Source organism: Callithrix jacchus, chromosome 11 (genome assembly GCF_049354715.1).
Source record: "Callithrix jacchus isolate 240 chromosome 11, calJac240_pri, whole genome shotgun sequence".
In the NCBI taxonomy this organism is placed as follows: domain Eukaryota; kingdom Metazoa; phylum Chordata; class Mammalia; order Primates; family Cebidae; genus Callithrix; species Callithrix jacchus.
Window position 1 is genome coordinate 105,541,985 of NC_133512.1, and position 21,801 is coordinate 105,563,785.

The following is a 21,801-nucleotide window of genomic DNA, read 5'->3' on the forward strand; positions in this document are numbered from 1 at the left end:
TTTTAGGGTCTTTCTATATAGACAATCATGTCATTGGCTAATCATCAGGAAACAATGGTCAGCAGGGTAATTGATCACACTGCCTTGTTTACCATGCTTCCTGTCTCACTTCATTTACTTTTGCTATACTGGGATTGCTTCCTTCCCCAAATAAACCGTTACCACTTAATCTTTGCCTAAGGCTCTGATTTCTAGAGAGTGCAGAGTGTCAGCAACCTCTTACCTACCTCAATATAAATTTTAATTATTTGATTTTAATATCAAATGTCAAGATAGAAACACCACTTAAAAATATGTATAACTATCACAAGGTAAATCACTTCATAATAATTGCAATCACTACCAAGATCAGGAAACAGAATTTTGATAGCAGCCACATAAAACCATTTGTGTGTTCCATTACAATTGCAATGCTCACATTATCAGCAAAAACAACAATCTCAAACTTTAAATAATTACTGCCTTGCCACACTGCCATGTGTGTACCTACGCAACTGTCTTGCATGCTCTGCTCATGTACCCCAAAACCTATAATCCAATAAAAAATTAAAAAAGAAAAAGAAAAAAAAAATTACTGCCTTGCTTTCTGAATGGTTTAATCATCCCAATTTGAATTGTTACACATTATAGCCTAGTCTTGCATATTTTGTAATTCTGTATGTTTTAAGTCTATTTTAATCTATAGTTTCTCTGTACAGCCCAATCACTTTCTTCCAATCTACTTGTTGAAGAACTCAGGTATTTTGACTGTAGAGTTGTCCATAATGTGGGTTTTGCTCCTTTCATCCACATGGTGCAATTAAACATATTCATCTGTTTCAACTTCACCTTATAAGTTTCCTGTACTAAACCTGGAATCAGTCATTTCTTTAAGAAGCCCTAGATTCTCACATTGAGAAAAATGATTGCAATACCACAATCTGAACCTAGGAATGATCATATTTATTTGAATGCTCAATGTCATTGGAATTTTGAGTGCACATAGTCAGCAGGTAAATAGATAAATGGGAGATAGATAGATAGATAGATAGATAGACCATGAGTCCATCATGTATATATATAATTTAAATAGAAGACTCTAATCACTTTCCCTAACCTCCTCTATATTATATTTGAAATTGGGATATTCAATAAGTAATCATTTGCTTTATCTCACATCACACATGCAACAATTATAAAATGCTAATACTATATCCACAAATGTAATTACTGAAAATGTTTTAAAAATATTTGCATATGCTCTCCTCATTTTCTCTTTTTTTAAAAAAAAATGTTCTACTGTATCTCCATTGTCAAACTACAGAGATTTTTTTTTTAAGACAGAGTCTAACTCTGTCACTCAGGCTGTAATGCAGTGGTGTGATCTTGGCTCAAATGATTCTCTTACCTCAGCCTCCTCAGTAGCTGGGATTATAGCCACATGCCACCATGCTCGGCTAATTTTTAAAAATTTTTAAGAGAGACAGGGTTTCACCATGTTGGCCATGCTGGTCTCAAACTCCTGACCTCAAGTGACCTGCCTATCTCGGCCTCCAAAATGCTGGGATTATGGGTGTGAGCCACTGCAGCTGGGCCTAGATATTTCAAAAGACAATTTTTGAATCTTTTGAATAAAAAAATTGTTAACAATATACGCACATACAAATCACAAAAGAAATTATTAATTTGACAAAAGGAAAATTAATACTTTTACATGACAAGATTTCATTAAAAACTAAAAAGTCAAAAAACAGATTGAAAAAAGGTATTTATAAAGCAATACTCAAAATGTCTAAAGAATATCTCTATATTATTATAAAAGTAATGAAGACCTCAGGATAAGAAAAATATGAAGCCCCATCTATGCTCCCTTATTATTCTTCCATTTTCCCTACTTAGCTCCAGAGAAACTTTACAAAATATTCAGAGTTCATAAAGACCCTTCTGCCAAAATATCTCCTTTGTTACAATCAATTATGTGGATAAACAAGCAGACTTTCCTTGGCAATTAGAAACAGAATGAAGTCTTTTATTTTTTAGATGGTACAACATTACTATGATGGAGAAGAGAAAGCAACATGCACAGCTGTACCATAAACAGTGTCCTTCACAGACTATTCCCATAAATGCCATTTCCAAAAACACATCCCCAAGGTAACCCATTTCCTTGTTTCCCTCCCAGATGTTTCTTTATGCAACTACATATAAATATGCATATAAACTAAGTTGTACCTTGTTCTTATTTTTTAAAAAAAATAACAAATAAACATTTTCTGTTGTTTGCTTTTCTTATCCAACAGTGTATCTTGGAGATACACTTTATTTTTACTGGTACAGAAAACATCCTCGTGTTTCCAACCCTCATATAATAGCAACTGAATGAAAGTCCCATAAAATATATAAGTAGTCATCTTTTAATGTCCATTCGGCTTGCCACCAGACTTGTGTAATCATTTGTGTAATGACGCAGAGAAAACTGTGTGTTAAGCAATACAGAAATATTAATTGCAACTAGTGGGTATGACAGGAACTAGGGAGAGGATGGGGCAATACAGGAACTGAGATAGAGGAATTAAGGGAGTTCAGTGTAGAGCTAGAAGGCAGGTGATAAACCTGGATTTTGTCAGAAAATAAGGGAGAAAAGAAACAAATGAGTTTGGTAGTCACAGAAAGAGACACACAAAAAGGAATTAAGGAAGAAACTGAGCAGGAAGTGGGAAAGCAAAGGGAGTTCTGAGGACGATTGTGCCATTTCAGGATTGAAGAATGCATGAGATGCAGGAAAAGGGGCTGTAGGCTACCATTCCCTCTGCCCTCTCTCCACTCCACCCTCAGCCCAAAGACACAGAAAGCCCAGCTATCCCTTATCACATCACCTCCCAAAACACAGCTCCATTTCCCTCCCTCATTTGAGGCTGGCATAATGATATGGGTGACATTAGATAAAATGCCTCTTTCTAAGATCTTCTATCCACACCTGAGAAGGTCCACCAGTTTGAGATGTGCCTGTATGAGCACACATTCAGTCTTAAGATCGCTAAGCAGTTAGGGTCGGGGAGTGAGTTCACTCTCACAAATGCCAGTCGGAAAACCCAAAGAAATGCACTGTTGCTATTGGACACTGCAAGCAGGAATCAACAAGGAAAGTTTGGAGCTTGTGCTGGCCCTAAGATTACTCAGAGAGGTACTAGTGAGTTTAAACAATGAGCAGACACCTTGAAACCACATGGCAATATAGAGGAAGATAATCTTGGCACATAAGATCAAACACGTATGTCAGATGTAAGAAAATATATCATGCTTCTTTTGTTTTCCTCATTATCAGGTCCAAGGTTTAAAACACTGAACATCTTTCAGATGTTTACACTTCTCACATTCATTTTGCAACATGCATTACAACTACAGAGGGCTAATAAATTTATACCTCTATCTAAAAATAATGATGTGATCTTCCATGGAAAAAGAATTCAATATAAATTGAAGCTGTGTCATAGCTTAAATACCCATTGTAGACCATGAGATGTTTGATTCTGAGAATGATCATTTTGGATTCAGTTAGTACTATCAGATTCCTCAAACCCATCATGAGGATGGATTTAACTCAGGACAGACTTAACTTTTCAGGAGCTGATAGCAGCGTTTCAAGACATTTCCAAAGGCCTGTATGAATTTGTCATTCCTCAGGGTGAAGATAAAAGGGTTCAGAAAAGGGGTCACCACTAAAACCAGCAATGATGCTACCCTGTTATACTCAGCTGCCTGTGTTTGCTTGGGTTTCACGTAGAGAAACAAGCAGCTGCCGAAGCCGATCACAACATAAGTGAAGTGGGAGGCACAGGTGGAGAAGGCTTTCCTCCGGCCAGAGGCTGATGGGATCTTGAGGATGGTGGAGATGATGTAGGTGTAGGAGACGATTGTAGCGATCAAAGGACCAATGATAATGAAAACGGCCATTAGAAAAAGAATAAACTCTGTTAAAAGAGTATCCTCACAGGATACCTTGAGCAACTGCCCTCGATCACAGTAAAAATGATCTAACACATTTGATTTGCAGAAAGTAAGCTGAAAAGTGGCATAGACCGGCCAGATTTCAGAAAGAAACCCAAAAACCCATGACACAATTACCACCCAAATGCAGGTGCTGCTGTTCATAATGATGTTGTACCTCAAAGGGTTACACACAGCCACATAACGGTCCACAGCCATTGCTCCAAGTAATGCCAACTCCGAGGTACCCAAAGAAAGGTATAAATATAGCTGTGCAGCACACGCAGCCAAAGATATGCTCTGAGTGTTTGGAAGCAGCAACCCCCAGAGCATACAAGGGACAGCGGTGGATATGATCAGGACCTCCAGGACAGAGAGGTGGCCAAGGAAGAAATACATGGGGGACTGCAGATGTTTATTAACACAGACGGTGATAATGATGACTGTGTTTCCCATCACCGTCACTGCATACAAAAGGAAGAAAGTCACAAAAAGGATACGACGTACTTCTTGGGAGCCAGGGAATCCTAAGAGAAAAAATTCAGTGGCACTGGAGGAATTTCCCAACATTTACTTCTGAGTGCTTTACCCTTCTGAAATCTAGAAAACAAAAGAAAGCTAATATGGCTTCCCATCCCAACAGATGTAGAAACTGTTTTGAAATTCCCCTCCTGTCCACAGACTTCACAACATGACTGGAATAGTAAGCATTCATATTCTACTATTCCTGTATATGGTCAGTGGCAATTTTTCTAAATATGCACAATGTGTGAGAAAAGTTGAGCTGGCCAAGAAGATGATCCGTCCCCAGTGCTGTATTATAAACATGAGAGCCTGTCTCCCACCCAGCAGGCACCACTGCACCCTCAATGCTCAGTTCACCTGCCTCCCACTCTGCTCTAAACAGTCATCAGTCAGCCTCCATGACCACAGTGGGTTCCTTTCCACCACTAACTCCCTTCCATCTGGAAGTCCTAAACTACTCCATCTGCCAAGTATTTTCTATCCTGTAAATTCCTGCTCCAGTATCATGTTCTATACAAAAGTTTTCCTGCCAACACCCCTGAGCTCGTTACTTGGTTTCTTTGTTTCATCTGAATGTAGGTTCCATTTACAGAATGTTTATTTTAAAACTTCTGCTTTTCCTTCATCATCACTGTTGTGTGTTGGTGAAACTGAGGGAAGTCTCCTGAGGAGTTTCTATAAATTCTCGAGGGCAAGGACTGAGTATCTCTTAATCTACTGGTCAGCTGGTTCCCTGCATGGATTACTCCTTTCTTCCTCCCTATCTTGGGAATGAAACCCTCCCTTACTTTTGTCCTCAGTGAACATGTCTTCTCACAGAAGGCTGACAAATGAGCACCTGGGCTGAGTTGAGCCTGGCCATCTCTTTCTAAGACTCTAACAACTCCTGTCACCAGACTGTGACAGAAGTCAGATTCAGAATGAAGCATAGGAGGAACTTTTACCCTCAGTCTCTGTCTGTCCCACATTGACCTCATACTGAGACTGACAAATAAAAGGCTTTAGGTCTACATGCCTTGCCTCTAGGAGAGCCCAAAGCCACCAAGTGTGACCTCCAGGTCCAGCCCAGCTTCTAAATACAGAGGGTATGCTCTCATTCTATTATAAAGTTTGGGATATCTCCTCAAAGTCAATGTTCCTTATACATCACATTTTTTCTCCCAAAATCATACCAGAAATTAAAGAGCCAGCTGTTACTAACATAAAATGGACCCAATTTCCTGAGTACCTTAGAATTTCTGGGCTTTATCCCTTGCTTCCTTCAGGTCTTGCCCGAGTGTCCAAGTTCAGGGAAATTGTCTTCATCATTCTGTCTAAGAAAAAACACATACTACCCTTCACTCACTATCTCCTTGCTAAAGATAATCTACTTATCTTTTTAGCCTTCATCACTTGAAATTATGTCACTCATATTACACTGTAGGCACTGTTAAAGCAAGAAGATCGTCATTCTTGTTCATCGTGTCTCATGATCTAGTACTATTTTTGAATGAATTAAATGAATTTGTCAATTAAAGGCTGAATCTATGATCAGAGCCAATGAACACTTAGTTATCACCAATGCTGAAGGCAGCTGCTTTCTCTCCCTTCTATCCTCACTGAGACAGTGCCCAGTCTAAGTTCATTCAGTCCTCTCTCTGAGACCTCTTGTAAAATAATATTTGGGAAGGACCAACTTGATGAAATAAATCAGTCTGATCTCCACAATCTCTGCTTACATGGGACCAGATGAAAAGAAAGGAGATACTCTGGTTCTGACAATAGCAAGGAACTGTGCCTACCTCAAGCACTGAGTCAGAATGGTTGAAAGTGCTTACTGCTATGCAAGAAGGATTTGATAATGAGCCTATTACTCTTTAGAATCTGGATGTCCTCATCCTACAGGACAAGCAAGCCCAGAACTTCCCATCCTGAGCCTCTCCTAGTTTCTCCTTCACAGAGCAGAACTCCTGGAAAATACTCACCTCCAGAGAAATACCCTGGAGTGAAAAGTTGAATGGCTCCTTAGGACTCGACCCAGGGTGCCTCCTGACTGATTAGTGCTGAGATTGCTCTGTGACCCAGAGGAAGCTGCTGCTTCTTTACTCTCAGTGAAGTCTAGAAATCATAATGCCATGGGATGCCCCACTGTTTCCCTCTTTCTCTTTCCCTCCTTCTTTCACTCTGCAATGCATCCCTAAGGAATATTGTTCACTAAGTTAAGTTAGTTCAGAGAAACCCTAGGGATACAGCGAAAGAAACACCAAAGAAACGTTCAGCTTTTCTCTCCTGAGACTAATCAGGTTTGAGAACTCTTAAAAGTTTTGTGTAATGGGAAAACTTGTAATCTCCCTCATCAAGAGTTTCTCGAAACCCAGGCTGTCTTTCTCTAGGCTCTCAGTCCGGGTTATAAACAGCTCAAGTCAGTCCTGCATTCTCTCATGTGCATCTCTCTAATTCCATTTAACCCTACAGAGACTACACTGCCTGTGATGGTTAACACATGTGTCAACTTGACTGGATTGAGAGATGCCTAGATGGACAGTGAAGCATTGGGTCCTAGGAGTGTCTATGAGGGTGCTTCCAGGGGAAATTGACATGTGGGTCAGTGGACTTGGAGAGGAGGCCCATCCAATGGGCTGTGGATGAGGCTAGAACAAAGTTTTCAGAAGGGGGACATTCAGCTTGCTTAGATTCCTCTCTCTCTCTTTCTCTCACCCTTCTAAAGTAAGTGTCTTTTCTCCTCCCACTCTCAGACATCAAATCCCAGCCTTTGGACTCTAGGACTTGCACCAGCATCCTGCCTCAGACTGGAAGCTACACTGTCAGCTTCCTTGGTCTTGAGGCTTTTGAGCTGGGACTGAGCTACACTACAAGGTTTTCTCATTTCCCACCTTGGAGAAAACCTACTTGGAGACTTCTCCTTTGTAATCATGTGAACCAATTCTCCTGAATAAATTTCCTTTCATATATATATATATATATATATATATATATATATGAAAATATGTGTGTGTACATGAACACTTGTGTATACACATATACTATTGGCTCTCTTCCTCTTGAGAAACATGACTAATATATATCAAAAATCCAGAGGCCAGGGATGAGCGAGTAACATGAGAAAACAGTGGTACAGGCAGCTTCAAGCTCCTGACTCTCCACTGAAAAGACAAAAACAGCCTGAAACTGCCAAAATCAACTTTATCAGAACTTTAGAAAATACTCAGTTTTTCAGCAACCAAGCAAACACTGAAACAAGAAAAAAAAACTTAAAAATATTAGGAAAGCTTTGTGGTGTTTTTAATTACCTTTGCCTACCTCTCCCCACCTCACCAGCAGTCTTGAAAATGACAGCCTGTATCCCCAAAGTGAGATCCAGTCTCTGGTTCTAGAGAGTGCAGAGCAAACCCCATTCACAAAGTGCTATGCATGTCTATTCTAATCTGTCTGGACTACCTGAAGGACTGGCCCAAGGTGCTAATCTTTGTTTCACTTAAGACAGATTCTATGGTAAAAAGTCCAGCCATTGTGTAAGAATATTGTAAGACTAACAAAAATTCTGCAATCTCCTATGGTAAAAGATTACTATCGAAACATAAAGCAGATCATGTAAGCTTCAACCTCAGAAAACTTGAAAAATGACGGAAAATTAAATCCAAAGAAAGCAGAAGAAAATAAATAATAAAAATTAGTGCTGAAATCAAAGCAATTGAAAATAGGAAAGAGAGAAATCAAGAAAGCCAAAAACAGGCTCTTTGAAAAGACCAAGAACATTGACAAACCTCTCTCACCGAGCTAACCAAGAAAAAAGAAAGAAGACAAAAATTACTAATGTAAGAGACAAAAGAAAGGCCATTATCATTGATACCATGGACATCAAAAGAATGGTAAAAGAACACTGTGAGAAACTCTACACCAACAAATTTGATAATTTGTATAAACAAACTAATCCTTCTAAGACACAATCTACCTAAACTCAGACAAGGATGAACTAAATAAGCTTATATCGGCCAGGCACGGTGGCTCATGCCTGTGGTCCCAGCACTTTGGGAGGCCAAGGTGGGTGGATCCTGAGGTCAAGAGATCGAGACCATCCTGGTCAACATGGTGAAACCCCATCTCTACTAAAAATACAAAAAATTAGCTGCGCATGGTGGCGTGTGCCTGTAATCCCAGCTACTCAGGAGGCTGAGGCAAGAGAATTGCCTGAACCCAGGAGGCGGAGGTTGCGGTAAGCCGAGATTGCGCCATTGCACTCCAGCCTGGGTAACAAAAGCGAAACTCCGTCTCAAAAAATAAATAAATAAATAAGCCTGTATCTATTAAAGAAATTGAGTAAGCAATTAATAACCTTCCAAAAGAAAAAACACCCAGCCCAGATATTTTCACTGGTGAATACTACCAAAGACTTAAAGAAGAAATGATTACTAACCTGGCACGATAAAAACCCTAGAAGGAAATCTAGGCAAAACTATCCAGGACATAGGAGTAGGCAAGGACTTCATGAACAAAACACCAAAAGCATTGGCAACAAAAGCCAAAATAGACAAATAGGACCTAATTAAAATCCACAGCTTCTGCACGGCAAAAGAAACAGTCACTAGAGTGAATCGGCAACCAACAGAATGGGAAAAAATTTTTGCAGTTTACCCATCTGACAAAGGGCTGATATCCAGAATTTACAAAGAACTCAAACAGATTTACAGGAAAAAACCAAACAAGCCCATTCAAAAGTGGGCAAAGGATATGAACAGACACTTTATGAAAGAAGACATATGTGAGGCCAACAATCATATGAAAAAATGCTCATCGTCACTGGTCATCAGAGAGACGCAAATCAAAACCACATTGAGATACCACCTCATGCCAGTTAGAATGGCGATCATTAAAAAATCTGGAGACAACAGATGCTGGAGAGGATGTGGAGAAAAAGGAACACTTTTACACTGTTGGTGGGAGTGTAAATTAGTTCAACCATTGTGGAAGACAGTGTGGCGATTCCTCAAGGCCTTAGAAATAGAAATTCCATTTGACCCAGCAATCCCATTACTGGGTATATATCCAAAAGACTATAAATCGTTCTACTATAAGGACACATGTACACGAATGTTCATTGCAGCACTGTTTACAATAGCAAAGACCTGGAATCAACCCAAATGCCCATTGATAATAGACTGGATTGGAAAAATGTGGCACATATACACCATGGAATATTATGCAGCAATCAGAAATGATGAGTTTGTGTCGTTTGTAGGGACATGGATGAATCTGGAGAACATCATTCTCAGCAAACTGACACAAGAACAGAAAATGAAACACCGCATATTCTCACTCATAGGCGGGTGATGAAAAATGAGAACACATGGACACAGGGAGGGGAGTACTAAACACTGGGGTCTATTAGGGGGAAAAGGGGAGGGCCAGTGGGAGGGGGAGGCGGGGAGGGATAGCCTGGGGAGAAATGCCAAATGTGGGTGAAGGGGAGAAAGGAAGCAAAACACACTGCCATGTGTGTACCTACGCAACTGTCTTGCATGTTCTGCTCATGTACCCCAAAACCTTAAATGCAATAAAAAATTAATAAAAAAAAAGAAAAAGAAAAAAAAAGAAAATAAATAAATAAATAAATAAATAAATAAATAAAAAGAAATGATTACTAATTCTCTGCAATCTCTTCCAGAAAATATAAGCAGAGGAAACACTTCCTATTTATTCTGTATGGCCAGCATCACACTAATACCAAAAACAAACAAGGATAGTACAATAAAGAAAAATTACAGACCAAGTTTCTCCTGAAGATAGATGCAAAAATTCTCAAATAAAACTGAAATAATTATTAGCAAATCAAATCTAACAAGTATAAGAAGAATTATATACCAAAACCAAGTACAATTTATCCCTGATATGTGAGGCTGGTTTCACCTTAGAAAACCAATTAATATAATTCATCACATCAACAACAAAAAGGAAAGATCATATATTCATATTAATAGCTGTAGGAGAAGCATTTGACAAAATCAAATATTCATTGATGCTTTTAAAAACTCTCAGCAAACTAGGAATGGAGAGGAACTTCCTTACCTAATAAAGCATATCCACAAAAAAGCCTACAGCTAACATCATATTTAATGGGAAATAACTAGTGCCCCACTGAACACTCCTAATCAAAACTGTACTGGAAATCTCAGCTAATGCCATAAGACAAGAAAAGGTACTTAGGTTGGAAAGGAAGTCATAAACTGTCTTTGTTCACAGGTGACATGATTGTTCACATAAATAATCTTAAAAAATTGGTGGAAAAATTCTCCTGGAACAAATAGGCAATTATAGAAATGTAGCAGGATATAAAGTCAATGTGTAAAAGTCACTTACTTTCCTATATACCAAAATGAACAATTTGAATTTGAAATTAAAAACACAATACCATTTACATAAGCACCAAAAAAAGAGAAATACTTAGATAAAAATCTAACATACAAAATTCATGTGAGGAAATCAAAATAAATGAAAAGATAAGTAGTAAGACTCCATACTTTTAAGACGTTAGTTCTTCACTTGATTTATAGATTCAATACAATCCCAATTAAATTCCAGCAAGTTATTTTATGAATACTAAAAATTGATTGTAAAGTTCAGAATAGAAAGTCAAAATACCCAGAATAGCCAACAAGATACTGAAAAAGAACAAAGTTGGAGAACTAAATATTAAATAAATAACCTTCTCCTAATCTCAGCAGGAACTGAGAGATCAAAACATGACTCAGACAAGCCTAGTTTGGCGAATAAATGAGTTTATTAGGACTCACATAAGAGGCATTCCTGGATGCAGAGGACAGCTTTGGAGATCTGCCCTGACTCCAATTTCTAAGCCACTTTTAAGTTAATTTTTTGGCTCTTTGCCTACTATGTATATGTGTGATGGGACTGTTTTCCTTGGTAGGTTCTCAGATATTCACTGGGATGTTTGGATTCTTAGGGACACCTGCACCTCAGCTGGGCACTATGGTATTGGCTCACTGTCCAACCTTTGTGGTTTAAGCAGTGGACATACACCCCTTAAGTAACATGGTAGGGGACACATCACACTAGAATCCACCCTGTCCATAAGCTCATACAAGCTTTCTGCCAATCTTGCATAAGTGTCCCTGAGCTGGGCACGAGGGGAAGAACTATACAGGCCAATAATGTATAGCCATGGCTTGTGGATACAGGCCTCATCCACAGTGCACACAAGAGCATAAAAAGCAGATGCTAACTACAATTATAATGCCTTTTAGCAAAACATAACTCCAGTGACTAGGTAAGATGTGTAAACAATCTGAAAACGGGTCAAAGAAACCTGATTGACTTATGTCATAGATCTGAGTTGACAAATGATTGATTTAAAGTATCTGTAACAATATTCTCTTTATCAGGGATATATGCACAACAGATAGTGCCTATAATGGAACATGTAGTTGGATGACCATCAGGTTGGTGATTGGGCTTCCAAGTGAAGGCAATCCCCAGTGAACCTGAGTTGCATTATTAGTGCTGCTGAACCAATCACTCCAATTCTGCAGGGGTAAAGGCAGACTATTCCAAGCCAAGGCATATTATTATCATTTGATAGGAAAAGGCATCCATAAACCCAACAATCAGACTGGTTGCTGATTGCTGCTCTAGTCACAGCCCAGTCCAGATGCTGTGGGTAGCAGTAACAAGAGCCTATGGACATAGACACAGATGTTTAGTAGGATCCTTCATGGGTGCATCCACTCCTTACAACATTATTAGCAATGTATATTCTCCCATTGGTCTTATCAGGGAGGCTACTACGGGCTTCAGGCCTAGCTAACAGTACCACACATAGCTTCTCTCCCTAGGAGTGGGTAAGCATCCAATTAATTGCTAAGCTTCTGGTCTTGCCCACTCTATCTGCACTGTGCCCGCTCCAGAGGTATTGATGCTGCCCTGTGTTGATATTGTAAGGCTCTCAGACCTCCATCAAGGAACACAGCTGAGATGACCACCCCTCCAGCAGTCTTCGTGGTACCCTCCCATCCCATAAAACCAATCCAGTATGGGGGCACTTTCCAGCTCAACTTCAGGTCCACATAGCTGTCACCTCTTGGCAGATCCACTGGTGTTCTTAGGAACACAGTATGTCCATTTTCTTCAGGAGCATTTCTCAGAGTTGCAGAGGCATCCCTGAGAGTTTGTGGGACCTATTTCACAGGCCTTCCCAGCTTCATAGGGAATGATGCCAAGGCCTTCCGTTCATCTTTTTATGGCATAGGCAGTGTTTAGTGTGATGGTCTGCTTTCTGGTGATGGCCTCCACTTCTTGCAATGCCCTATACATGGCCAATAACTGTTGCTCTAGGACTGTATAATGGGTTCTGCACGCTCTCATAATTGAGACCAAAATCCTACAGGTACCATTCACACTGGTTGCTTTTATCACAAACCCCAAATCACCCCCATGGCATCTTTGTGGCTTCACAAACTCATTATTATATAAAAGACAGCTGGATCCAAATTATTTTTGATAAAATTGAGACCTGTTCACATGGCTAAACTTTATTTGCCCCAATAGGTAATCCAAGGAAAGCAGTGGATCGATAATTTGGTAAAACAATTTCTAATGGCAGTTTGATTTTTAAAAATCTCCTTTATCCATTTTTTTCAGTTCCAAATGAGTTTAATTCTTTACATTTTAGCTAGAACTGGCTGAACTGTATAAGGAAAACAAAATCTCCAAGTGGCCTTGAATTAGCGAATTTCATCTCAATACCTGTAGCTTAATAACAGTAGATTCAAAGCAGGCAGAAAAGGAAAGAGAAATAAAGAGCTTTAGAAGACTCTACTTAAACTCTATAGCTGTAGATTTGAGCTCTAAATTTTTCGTGTAATTTGCCCAACAGTTTCAAAATGTGCACAAGAAAGGGCCATAATATGTTACCAGCTGTAGGATTAGAAAACCATGCCTCTGAACTTCTGTAAGAGTTTCTACCCATTTTCCCTGTCCTGCTCTAATGATTTGTCATTAGCCAGCCTCATTGCAATAACACCACATTTACTACCATTATCATGCTTTAGTATCTTAGCTTCTTGCAATAGGTCTTCAGTCCTTGCCAGTGTTTTCCAAGCATCCCTCTACTCATGCAGTGGTCCACAAAGGTTCTGCAGTTGGGCAACTCCACTCCACGTGGAGCTGACCACCCAGGGATTCCCCACCATAGACACTCATTCCTGACGCTTTATTTGGTCTCTCTGACCCCATTTGTGATGCCAATTGTAACTAGAAAAATCCAGAATCATGTTTTTAAAAAACCTTCCCCCAAACTTGGAGGGAGCCAAGAGACCAAAGAATGACTCAGAGAAGTCCAGCTTGGCCAGTGAATAAGGTTACTAGGTCTTACATATGAGACACTTCTAGATAGCAGAGAACAACTTCAGAGACCTGCCCTGCTTTCCATTTCTAAGCTGCTTTTAAGCTAATTTTCTGGCTCTTTGCCTACTGTGCATGCATGATGGGAACTTTCCTTGGTAAGTTCTCAGATATTCTCTGGGATGTTTGGGTTCTCAAAGACACCTGCTCCTCAGCTGGGCACCATGGCCTTGGCTCTCACCACTTGGCCATCAACGACACCTGCTCCTTGGCTGGACACCATGGCATTGGCTTACTACTTGGCCATTAAGTTTCAGGCAGTGGGTATATAACCTTAAGTAACCTGGTAGGGGACCTGCAACCCTACTCCAGTAACAAGGCCTACTTCTCCTCGTCTATCACATGTGACTTTGGGAAAATTACTTATATTCTTTCTGGTTCAGTTCTGCCACCCACAAACCAGAAATAATGATACCAGGCCCAGCCCTATCTCTTCTTTCTGGGGTTGCTGTGACATTTGGAATGAGATTATGGGTTTAAGATTCTAACTTTAAAGGGTTAGAGTGATACAAAATGTAATGAATTTTACACCTCAGACTAACCTGATACAAAATCTCTACTGACAAGTCTGTAAAGACCTTAGCTCAGTGCCTAGGATTCAGGAAATGCTTAGCGGATATTAGCTATTAGTGTTACCACTCTTTTTCTTGTTAAACTGTGTTCCTAATGATCCAAGGATGAATCTGGTAGCCTATCATTAGCCTAAATCTTTAAACATTAGAGGTACCGCCTTCTGAATTGTCACCAGGCCTAATGTCATCTAGACTGTAAACAATCCCCCAACTATTAAGATAACTGTTCTACGAATGCTTTTCATTTCCAAATTTTCTTGGCTCAATGCTGTTGGTCAGGACAACAAAGACCAAGTTGGTGATGATGACTGAGTGATGAAATAGTGATCAAAGGGACATGTGAAGCTAGTGTAACAAAGATGGGAGGGGCTGGGGAGAGTATAAGTAACTGTTAGGAGGTTCAAAGCAAACCTCAGGACCTTTTCTCCCTGAGCTAAGGTAGACAACATTGTCTCTCATAACCCTGGTCTCAAAAGCTTTGCAGGGAAGATAAGTCCTGAGCCTAGAGCTGCCTTTTCCACAGACAACTGAACTACCTTCAAACAGTTGTGCTTTCAGGGGCAGCAGATAGAAGGAGCTGAATTAGGAGCTTCCTTCCCTGAAATGCCCCAGTAGAGGCACAGTCCTCCACCTTCCCTGGAACAGAAGGGCTTTCATCTGTCTATCTGGAGCCATCTCCTCTCCTGTTTATGCCCAGAACTGCTTTCCAGCTCCATGGAGTGCCCCCATGCCTAAGTATAGCCACTGAGTCTACCAGGTGTTCCTGAGGAGACAACAAAGCCAATCACTCCACACTCTTCTGATTTTCTCCATCTCACGGGGGGAAAAGCTAGATCACCATGAAATTTGTCTTCTATTTGGGTGTCCTTGCTGGTAAGTATTCAGACCTTGTACTCTGTTCTATAAGGCAGAGGCAGGATGTGTAAAGAGTACAGAAAAAGTCAAAAATACTGTCATCAGCAGAATTAGGGGCCTGCCTTTTAGACGCCATCGAAAGGCTCTCTAGATAGGCTGAGCCTACTTTTCTGGTGTTAAGCTATAGGGTGGGTTAAGGCACACACATGCCTAGAAGAAGGACTCCCACCGACCCTGATTATTCAAAAAGGTGAGCCTCATCACCATCTGGCTAAGCCCCAATGTGGTCACTAGGACAGAGAACTCATTTTCACCTCTGATATTCATCTATTTCCAAAACTTTAAAGACTCAGAATGCAGGAGACGGAGAAGGTAGAAACAAAAGATCAAATACTAGGGTCCTACCTTCTATAGTCCCTGCCCCACATGGAGTTCTTCTGATGGCAGAATTTGCAGGTGAGGCATTTCCCACCACTCTGACTGCCTAGCTTGTATCACACATTAGCTGTCTGAGATTAGGCAAGTTAATTAATACTTCTGTGCTTCAGTGTCTTCAAAATGGGGTATGACTACCTATATTATAGAGTTATTGTGAAGATTAAACAAATCTGTGTAAAGCACTTAGCACAGTGCCTGCTATAGAGAGCTCAATGTCTCTTGCCCTTGTTGATAGTCTACCCTTTTTCCTTGGGGCTTCTAACTGCATGATCACACAGAAGGGTGTGGTGAGGTACAGGCCCAGGCTTGGGGAAGATTGACAGGAGAACCAAGAGCAGCCAAGACAAGAACAGGGCTTTATTTCTGATATTAGAATCAGTCTTCCTCCCCTTTATTCTCTAGGGTATGTAATAAATAATTCATTCATAAAAACAATACATGTTAATATTACAAAATTTAGATATTTTTAAGTAGAAAAATAATCTTCATTCATAATCCCACCTCTTCATCAACATATGTTAACACTTTGAGTTTACTCCCAGACTCTCTATATTTTTGCTGTTTAAATGGTTTTTTATTTACTTGTTTATAGACAAATGGATTATATATACATTGTTCTTTTCCTTTTTAACTTAAATAAGCATTAATATTTCTTTTTCTGTTTAATATTCTAATTTAATTTTTAATATATGATGTTCCACTTTTTCATGTACTTCATTTCAATGTCCAATATTACCATATCAGACATTTATGTTTCCAACGTTCAGCTATTATAAATAGTGCTAATATGAGCACATTTACTTGTAATCCTTGTCTATATCTGATTTTTTTCTTTAGAATGGATTCTTGGGGTTGGAATGATTGGGTCACAGGTTATAAACAATTTATTATTCTTGATGCCTATTTCTAAATTGCTTTTCAAGAAGATGGAATCAATTTACTAGCAGTGATGAAAGTCTCTCATTATACTCTTAGATTATCAATATTAAAATTATTACAAATATGAGATAAAATGGTATATCATTTTAATTCACATTTTTATTAGAAAAACATGTCAAATACATTAACATTTCCTGACCAATTGATAACTGTTTAAGGATCATCCATATTCCTTTTCAACTAGGAGATTATTATCTTATTTTTTTAATATTTATGTATTAAGAATGTTCATTATTTTCTCAGGGACCTTTTTCTTTGCTGATGCATCTGTTCAGAAAGAAGACCCTGCTCCCTATTTGGTATACCTCAAGTCTCACTTCAACCCCTGTGTGGGCGTCCTCATCAAACCCAGCTGGGTACTGGCCCCAGCTCACTGCTACTTACAGTTGAGTATTTGGGCATCTCCATCCCCAGAACAACTACTGTTCATTCTAGATCAGTGGCTCTCAGATAAGGGTAACTTCTCCCCAGGGTACACTTGGTAATGTCTGAAGATATGTTTGGTTGTCACAACGAGGGGGCAGTGCTACTGGCATCTAATGGGGAGAGGCTAGAGCAAAGATTCTGTTCCACACCCTACAATGCATGGCACAGTCCCCACAATAAAGACTTGTCCAGCCCAGAATAGCATAGGAACCCTGCGCTTCATGTTATACCTCCTCAGTCTCTCATAAGTATTTTTCAAGTTTTTTTTTTACTGGCAATTTGAATGCATTTTTATCAATTAAAGGTCAAGCAGGTAACTGATGATGCACTCAAATTGGGTCAACTGAGGTGCATTTTAAAAAGACACTAATCACAAAGGTATGGAGGCATTAAAGGGGCGATCCTAAGAATAGTTCCATACCACCAGGGTTTGTATTGAGAAAATGCAGTTACCACCCCTAGGCCTAAAAAGGCAAGAGAAGAAAACAATTTCAAAGGAGGCAGGGACAGATAGAGACAAGGCGAGACCTGTGTGAAGAGACAATCTGATTGGAATCGTAACCCCTAGTCAAGGAACACAGCTACTCTGTGACAAAACCACAGGGAGGTACCTGAGAGGGTAAATACTCCAATCTCACTCTTCTCCCTCCAGTTACTTTCTGGTGCTTCCTAGTGGCCAATACAAGGAAGCCAGAGGACGAGAAAGCCCATTGATTAAATCCATATATGTCCCCTTCCAAAGGTGCAGAGCAGAATAGAATAGGGTTGTTAGTGCATCAGCTAGTGAACCAAAGAGGAGACACCCAGAACTAGGTCATCTCATTCTCTGGTCTTCACCAAAACGGAAATTTTCCAGTTAGATAGGTGAGAGAACTACATTTCCTTGACTTGCATCATCTTCCTCTCCTGTACATTAAAGAACACATTAAAATGTAGTGGAGGGCTCCACCACTTACTATATCACCATGAGTGGATTACTCCTATGTGCTCCATTAATTCATGGGCTAAATGGGGATAAAAAGAGAATCCACTTTGTAGACTTGTTGTGGAGTTAAATGAAATAATCCAGAAAAAGCACTTGACACAGGTCCTGGTACTTTGTAACATTCAGTATCTTAGCCATGATGATGATGATAGTGATTACTTCCAATCCCTTCTCCCTCCAGAAATCTGAAAGTGATGCTGGGAAATTTCAAGACCAGAGTCAGAGATGGTACTGAACAGACAATTAACCCCATCCAGATCGTCCGCTACTGGAACTACAGTCATAGCGCCCCACAGGATGACCTCATGCTCATCAAGCTGGCTAAGCCTGCTATGCTCAACCCCAAAGTCCAGCCCCTTCCCCTCGCCACCACCAATGTCCGGCCAGGCACTGTCTGTCTACTCTCAGGTTTGGACTGGAGCCAAGAAAACAGTGGTAAGTGTGCCTTCCACAGCAAGTCAGGTCATCAGTTGTCCTTTAAGACGAAGATCCATGTCCTCATAGCTATGAGAAGAGAGGAGGAAAGGGGAATGAGAGGAGACCTAATGGAGATGCTACATGAGTGGCCTGGCAATCAGAGATCTGCCCAGAGGAACAAAGCTCCTCTTTCCCGGGTGTCTAATGCCCCACAGCCTCTGCAGGGCTTTGGCAGCTGGAGCCACCAGGCCATCTGACTCTGCACAGAGGCCCAGTCATTCCCAATTGTCAAAGGCACAATTCGCATGCCTTCTCATGCGTGGTCCTACTTCTCATACTTGCTCATTTCACATGTGAAGGACCCCTCTGAGAATTGACTCAGGTCATTTAGTCCTCCAAGAAAGGCGACCAATAAAAAATAAACTACCTCGAAGAGACGTAAAGCCTATTTCAAAATCTTTGAGATTAGCTCATAACCATGCTCTTGATGATGTCTCCCCTCTTCCTCATTCCTTATTTTCTTTAAACACGCACAAAAAGACAAAAGTTGAAATAGAGGCTGATGGTTAGAAGGACTAAATCACAATTGTCAGCAGGATGTTTTATTTTATCCCCATCTCCCTCAGGCCGACACCCTGACCTGCGGCAGAACCTGGAGGCCCCTGTGATGTCTGATAAAGAATGCCAGAAAACAGAACAAGGAAAAAGCCACAGGAACTCCTTATGCGTGAAATTTGTGAAAGTATTCAGCAGAATTTTTGGGGTAATCTTCTCTCTATATTCAGCTTTCAGCTTTCATTTATTTGCATATGCTCAGTTAACTATTTACTTGTTTTTTTTTTTTTTTTTTTTGAGACAGAGTCTCACTCTGTTGCCCAGGCTGGAGTGCAATGGCATGATCTTGGCTCACTGCAACCTCTGCCTCCTAGGTTCAAGTGATTTTCCTGCCTCAGCCTCCCGAGTAGCTGGGACTACAGGCATGTGCCATCACACCCAGCTAATTTTTGTATTTTTAATAGAGACAGGGTTTCACCATGTTGGCCAGGATGGTCTCCATCTCTTGACCTCGTGATCCATCTGCCTCGGCCTCCCAAAGTGCTGGGATTACAGGCATGAGATAGAAAATACAGGCGTGAGATAAAAAATACAGGCGTGAGATAAAAAATACAGGCATGAGATAAAATTCTCAAAAAATAATTTTTTGAGAATTTTATAAAGCTGCTGCAAAGTCAGTACTGTTTCTTCAGTAATGGACTTCCCTTAAAGTGTCTTTATTTATTAGAGGCACAGTAAAGTACATCCAGTTAAACACACCATTTGCTAGGTGTTCATTCTCATAACTACAAGTAAAATTGTAAAAACAGCCATTTAAAAAAAAATCAGACTTTTCACAAACAGAAAATGCCTTCACCACTTGAAAAAAATGGAGTGTGATCCATTTTACATGTGACTTCTAGAGAGGCTGTTCTCTGACTTTCTCAAGGTCACACAAAGTTAATTATGGCAAAGTGAAGAAAAAAAGGGGCTCAAGCTTTCTGTCCCCTGATTCAGTGCTCTGGTTGTGAGTCCAGCATATGCCTGCAGACAGGGCTCAGCCAAGCGGGACACCAAGGTTCCTGTGAGAAGATCTGACACACTCACCCTCTCTCTCTCACCTCTTCATCTCTGCATGATCTCTGGTAGGAGGTGGCCGTTGCTACGGTCATCTGCAAAGACAAGCTCCAGGGGATCGAGGTCGGGCACTTCATGGGCGGGGACGTCGGCATCTACACCAACGTTTACAAATATGTACCCTGGATTGAGAACACTGCTAAGGACAACTGAGTCCCTACTTCTTCCTCTGCATTCCACTGGCTCTGCCACGGACTGTACAAGCAGATAATTTTCCCTCAATTCAAAATAAAATCTCCAAATAAAAATTTGGGAATGTAGCTTACTAGTAGCCCATGTTTTCTTGTTTGTGTCTCTGTATCCTACAATGATGAGAAGAACCAAGATCAAATCATGAAATGAGCATTTACGACACTGTCCTGGATTGCATTGATTATCTCATTTAATGTTCATAACAAACCTTTGAGGTTATCTTTTGTTCCAACTTTACACATGAGAAAATTAAGGCTAAAAGAGGTTACTTAACATTGCCTATAGCTGGTAGACATCAGAGCCTGAAATGGAACCCAAAATTGCCATATTCTAAATCCCTTGCTATTAGTCTCAATGTTATGGGGGAGTCTACAGCATCACAATAGATGTTGGCTATGTATTTGCCTCCCTCTCTTTCCACTTAAAGGGCTTGAAGTTCTCACTTGTGGCTAAGATCTTGGGTACTGGGATAAGCTTTCCTAAGAAACGGCATGCCTCATCTCAGCGCTACATAAATTGCAGTACATTTAGAGAGTTAGTAGAAGAGTAGAAAGTAAAAAACATAACTTCAGAACAAGGTCAACAATCATAAATCAAGTCCAAAAGGGAGTTTGGCAGCTTGGTAAAAGGTGAAGATGTCATCTAGATCCAAAGAAGATAGAGTCCCAGGCAGCAGTGGAGCTTGAAAGGCAGAGATGGCTGAGATAAGGTGAAGGAGAGAAATTGGGCTTAGCCCCACGCCATGGTCCTAAAATAGCCAGGAAAGCAGGCCCCAGTCCTATGCTTGAGAAACTGGTAAAGCTCTGCTATAGTCTGAATGTGTATGTCCCCCACAAATTTTTAAGTTGAAACCTAATCCCCAAAGTGATGGTATTTGGAGGTGAAGCCCTTGAGAGGTGATTATTTCATGAAGGCAGAACCCTCACAAAAGGGATTAATGCCCTCATAAAAGAGAAGCAGAGGTCTCATGTCCCCCTTTTGCCATGTGAGGTTGCAGCAAGAGACAGTAGTCTATGAACCAGGAAGTGAACTTCATCATACACCAAATCTGCTGCTGCCTTGATCCTGAATTTCCCAGGCTCTAGAACCGTGAGAAATAAATTTTTGTTGTTTATAAGCTTCATACAGTCAACAATATTGTTATAGGTGATAGAGTAATTCCAGATATCCAAAAGACAGGGACATGTAGGACAAGAATGGGTAAAGTAGCCCCCATGCAGGTGAAGATTCAAGAAAAAAATTGCACATTATCCTTGAAGTCATATTTTCTGCTCTTATGGTTTAAAATATAATCTATACTTCAATGAATTTTGTAGTAGGCAGAATAATGGCCCTGCAAAGGGTCCACACTCTAATCTCATGAATATAATATAATCATATTTAACTATGGTTCTGAACGTC

General features: G+C 40.2%; 2 protein-coding genes across 2 annotated transcripts; one reads left to right on the forward strand and one right to left on the reverse strand.

Moving 5' to 3' along the window:
* Window positions 1-1,769: 1,769 nt before the first annotated feature.
* On the reverse strand, window positions 1,770-6,774 carry LOC100398743 (olfactory receptor 9A1). Its single transcript, XM_017975737.5, has one exon. It carries the CDS (start codon window positions 4,534-4,536, stop codon window positions 3,592-3,594), a length of 945 nt encoding a protein of 314 aa, XP_017831226.3. The 5' UTR covers window positions 4,537-6,774; the 3' UTR covers window positions 1,770-3,591.
* An 8,110-nt stretch (window positions 6,775-14,884) lies between these two features.
* On the forward strand, window positions 14,885-20,468 carry PRSS37 (serine protease 37). Its single transcript, XM_017975571.4, has 5 exons — window positions 14,885-15,350; window positions 16,953-17,094; window positions 18,302-18,555; window positions 19,164-19,300; window positions 20,221-20,468. Exons 1-5 carry the CDS (start codon window positions 15,317-15,319, stop codon window positions 20,359-20,361), a joined length of 708 nt encoding a protein of 235 aa, XP_017831060.2. The 5' UTR covers window positions 14,885-15,316; the 3' UTR covers window positions 20,362-20,468.
* The last annotated feature ends 1,333 nt before the right edge of the window (window positions 20,469-21,801 follow it).

Bases quoted from the DNA above. Each gene is read 5' to 3' on its own strand.
- LOC100398743 (XM_017975737.5), bottom strand. From the start codon at position 4,536: ATGTTGGGAAATTCCTCCAGTGCCACTGAATTTTTTCTCTTAGGATTC.
- PRSS37 (XM_017975571.4), top strand. From the start codon at position 15,317: ATGAAATTTGTCTTCTATTTGGGTGTCCTTGCTG. The intron at 18,556-19,163 runs GTAAGTGTGCCT...CATCTCCCTCAG, and splicing joins CTGGAGCCAAGAAAACAGTG to GCCGACACCCTGACCTGCGG. The intron at 19,301-20,220 runs GTAATCTTCTCT...GATCTCTGGTAG, and splicing joins TATTCAGCAGAATTTTTGGG to GAGGTGGCCGTTGCTACGGT.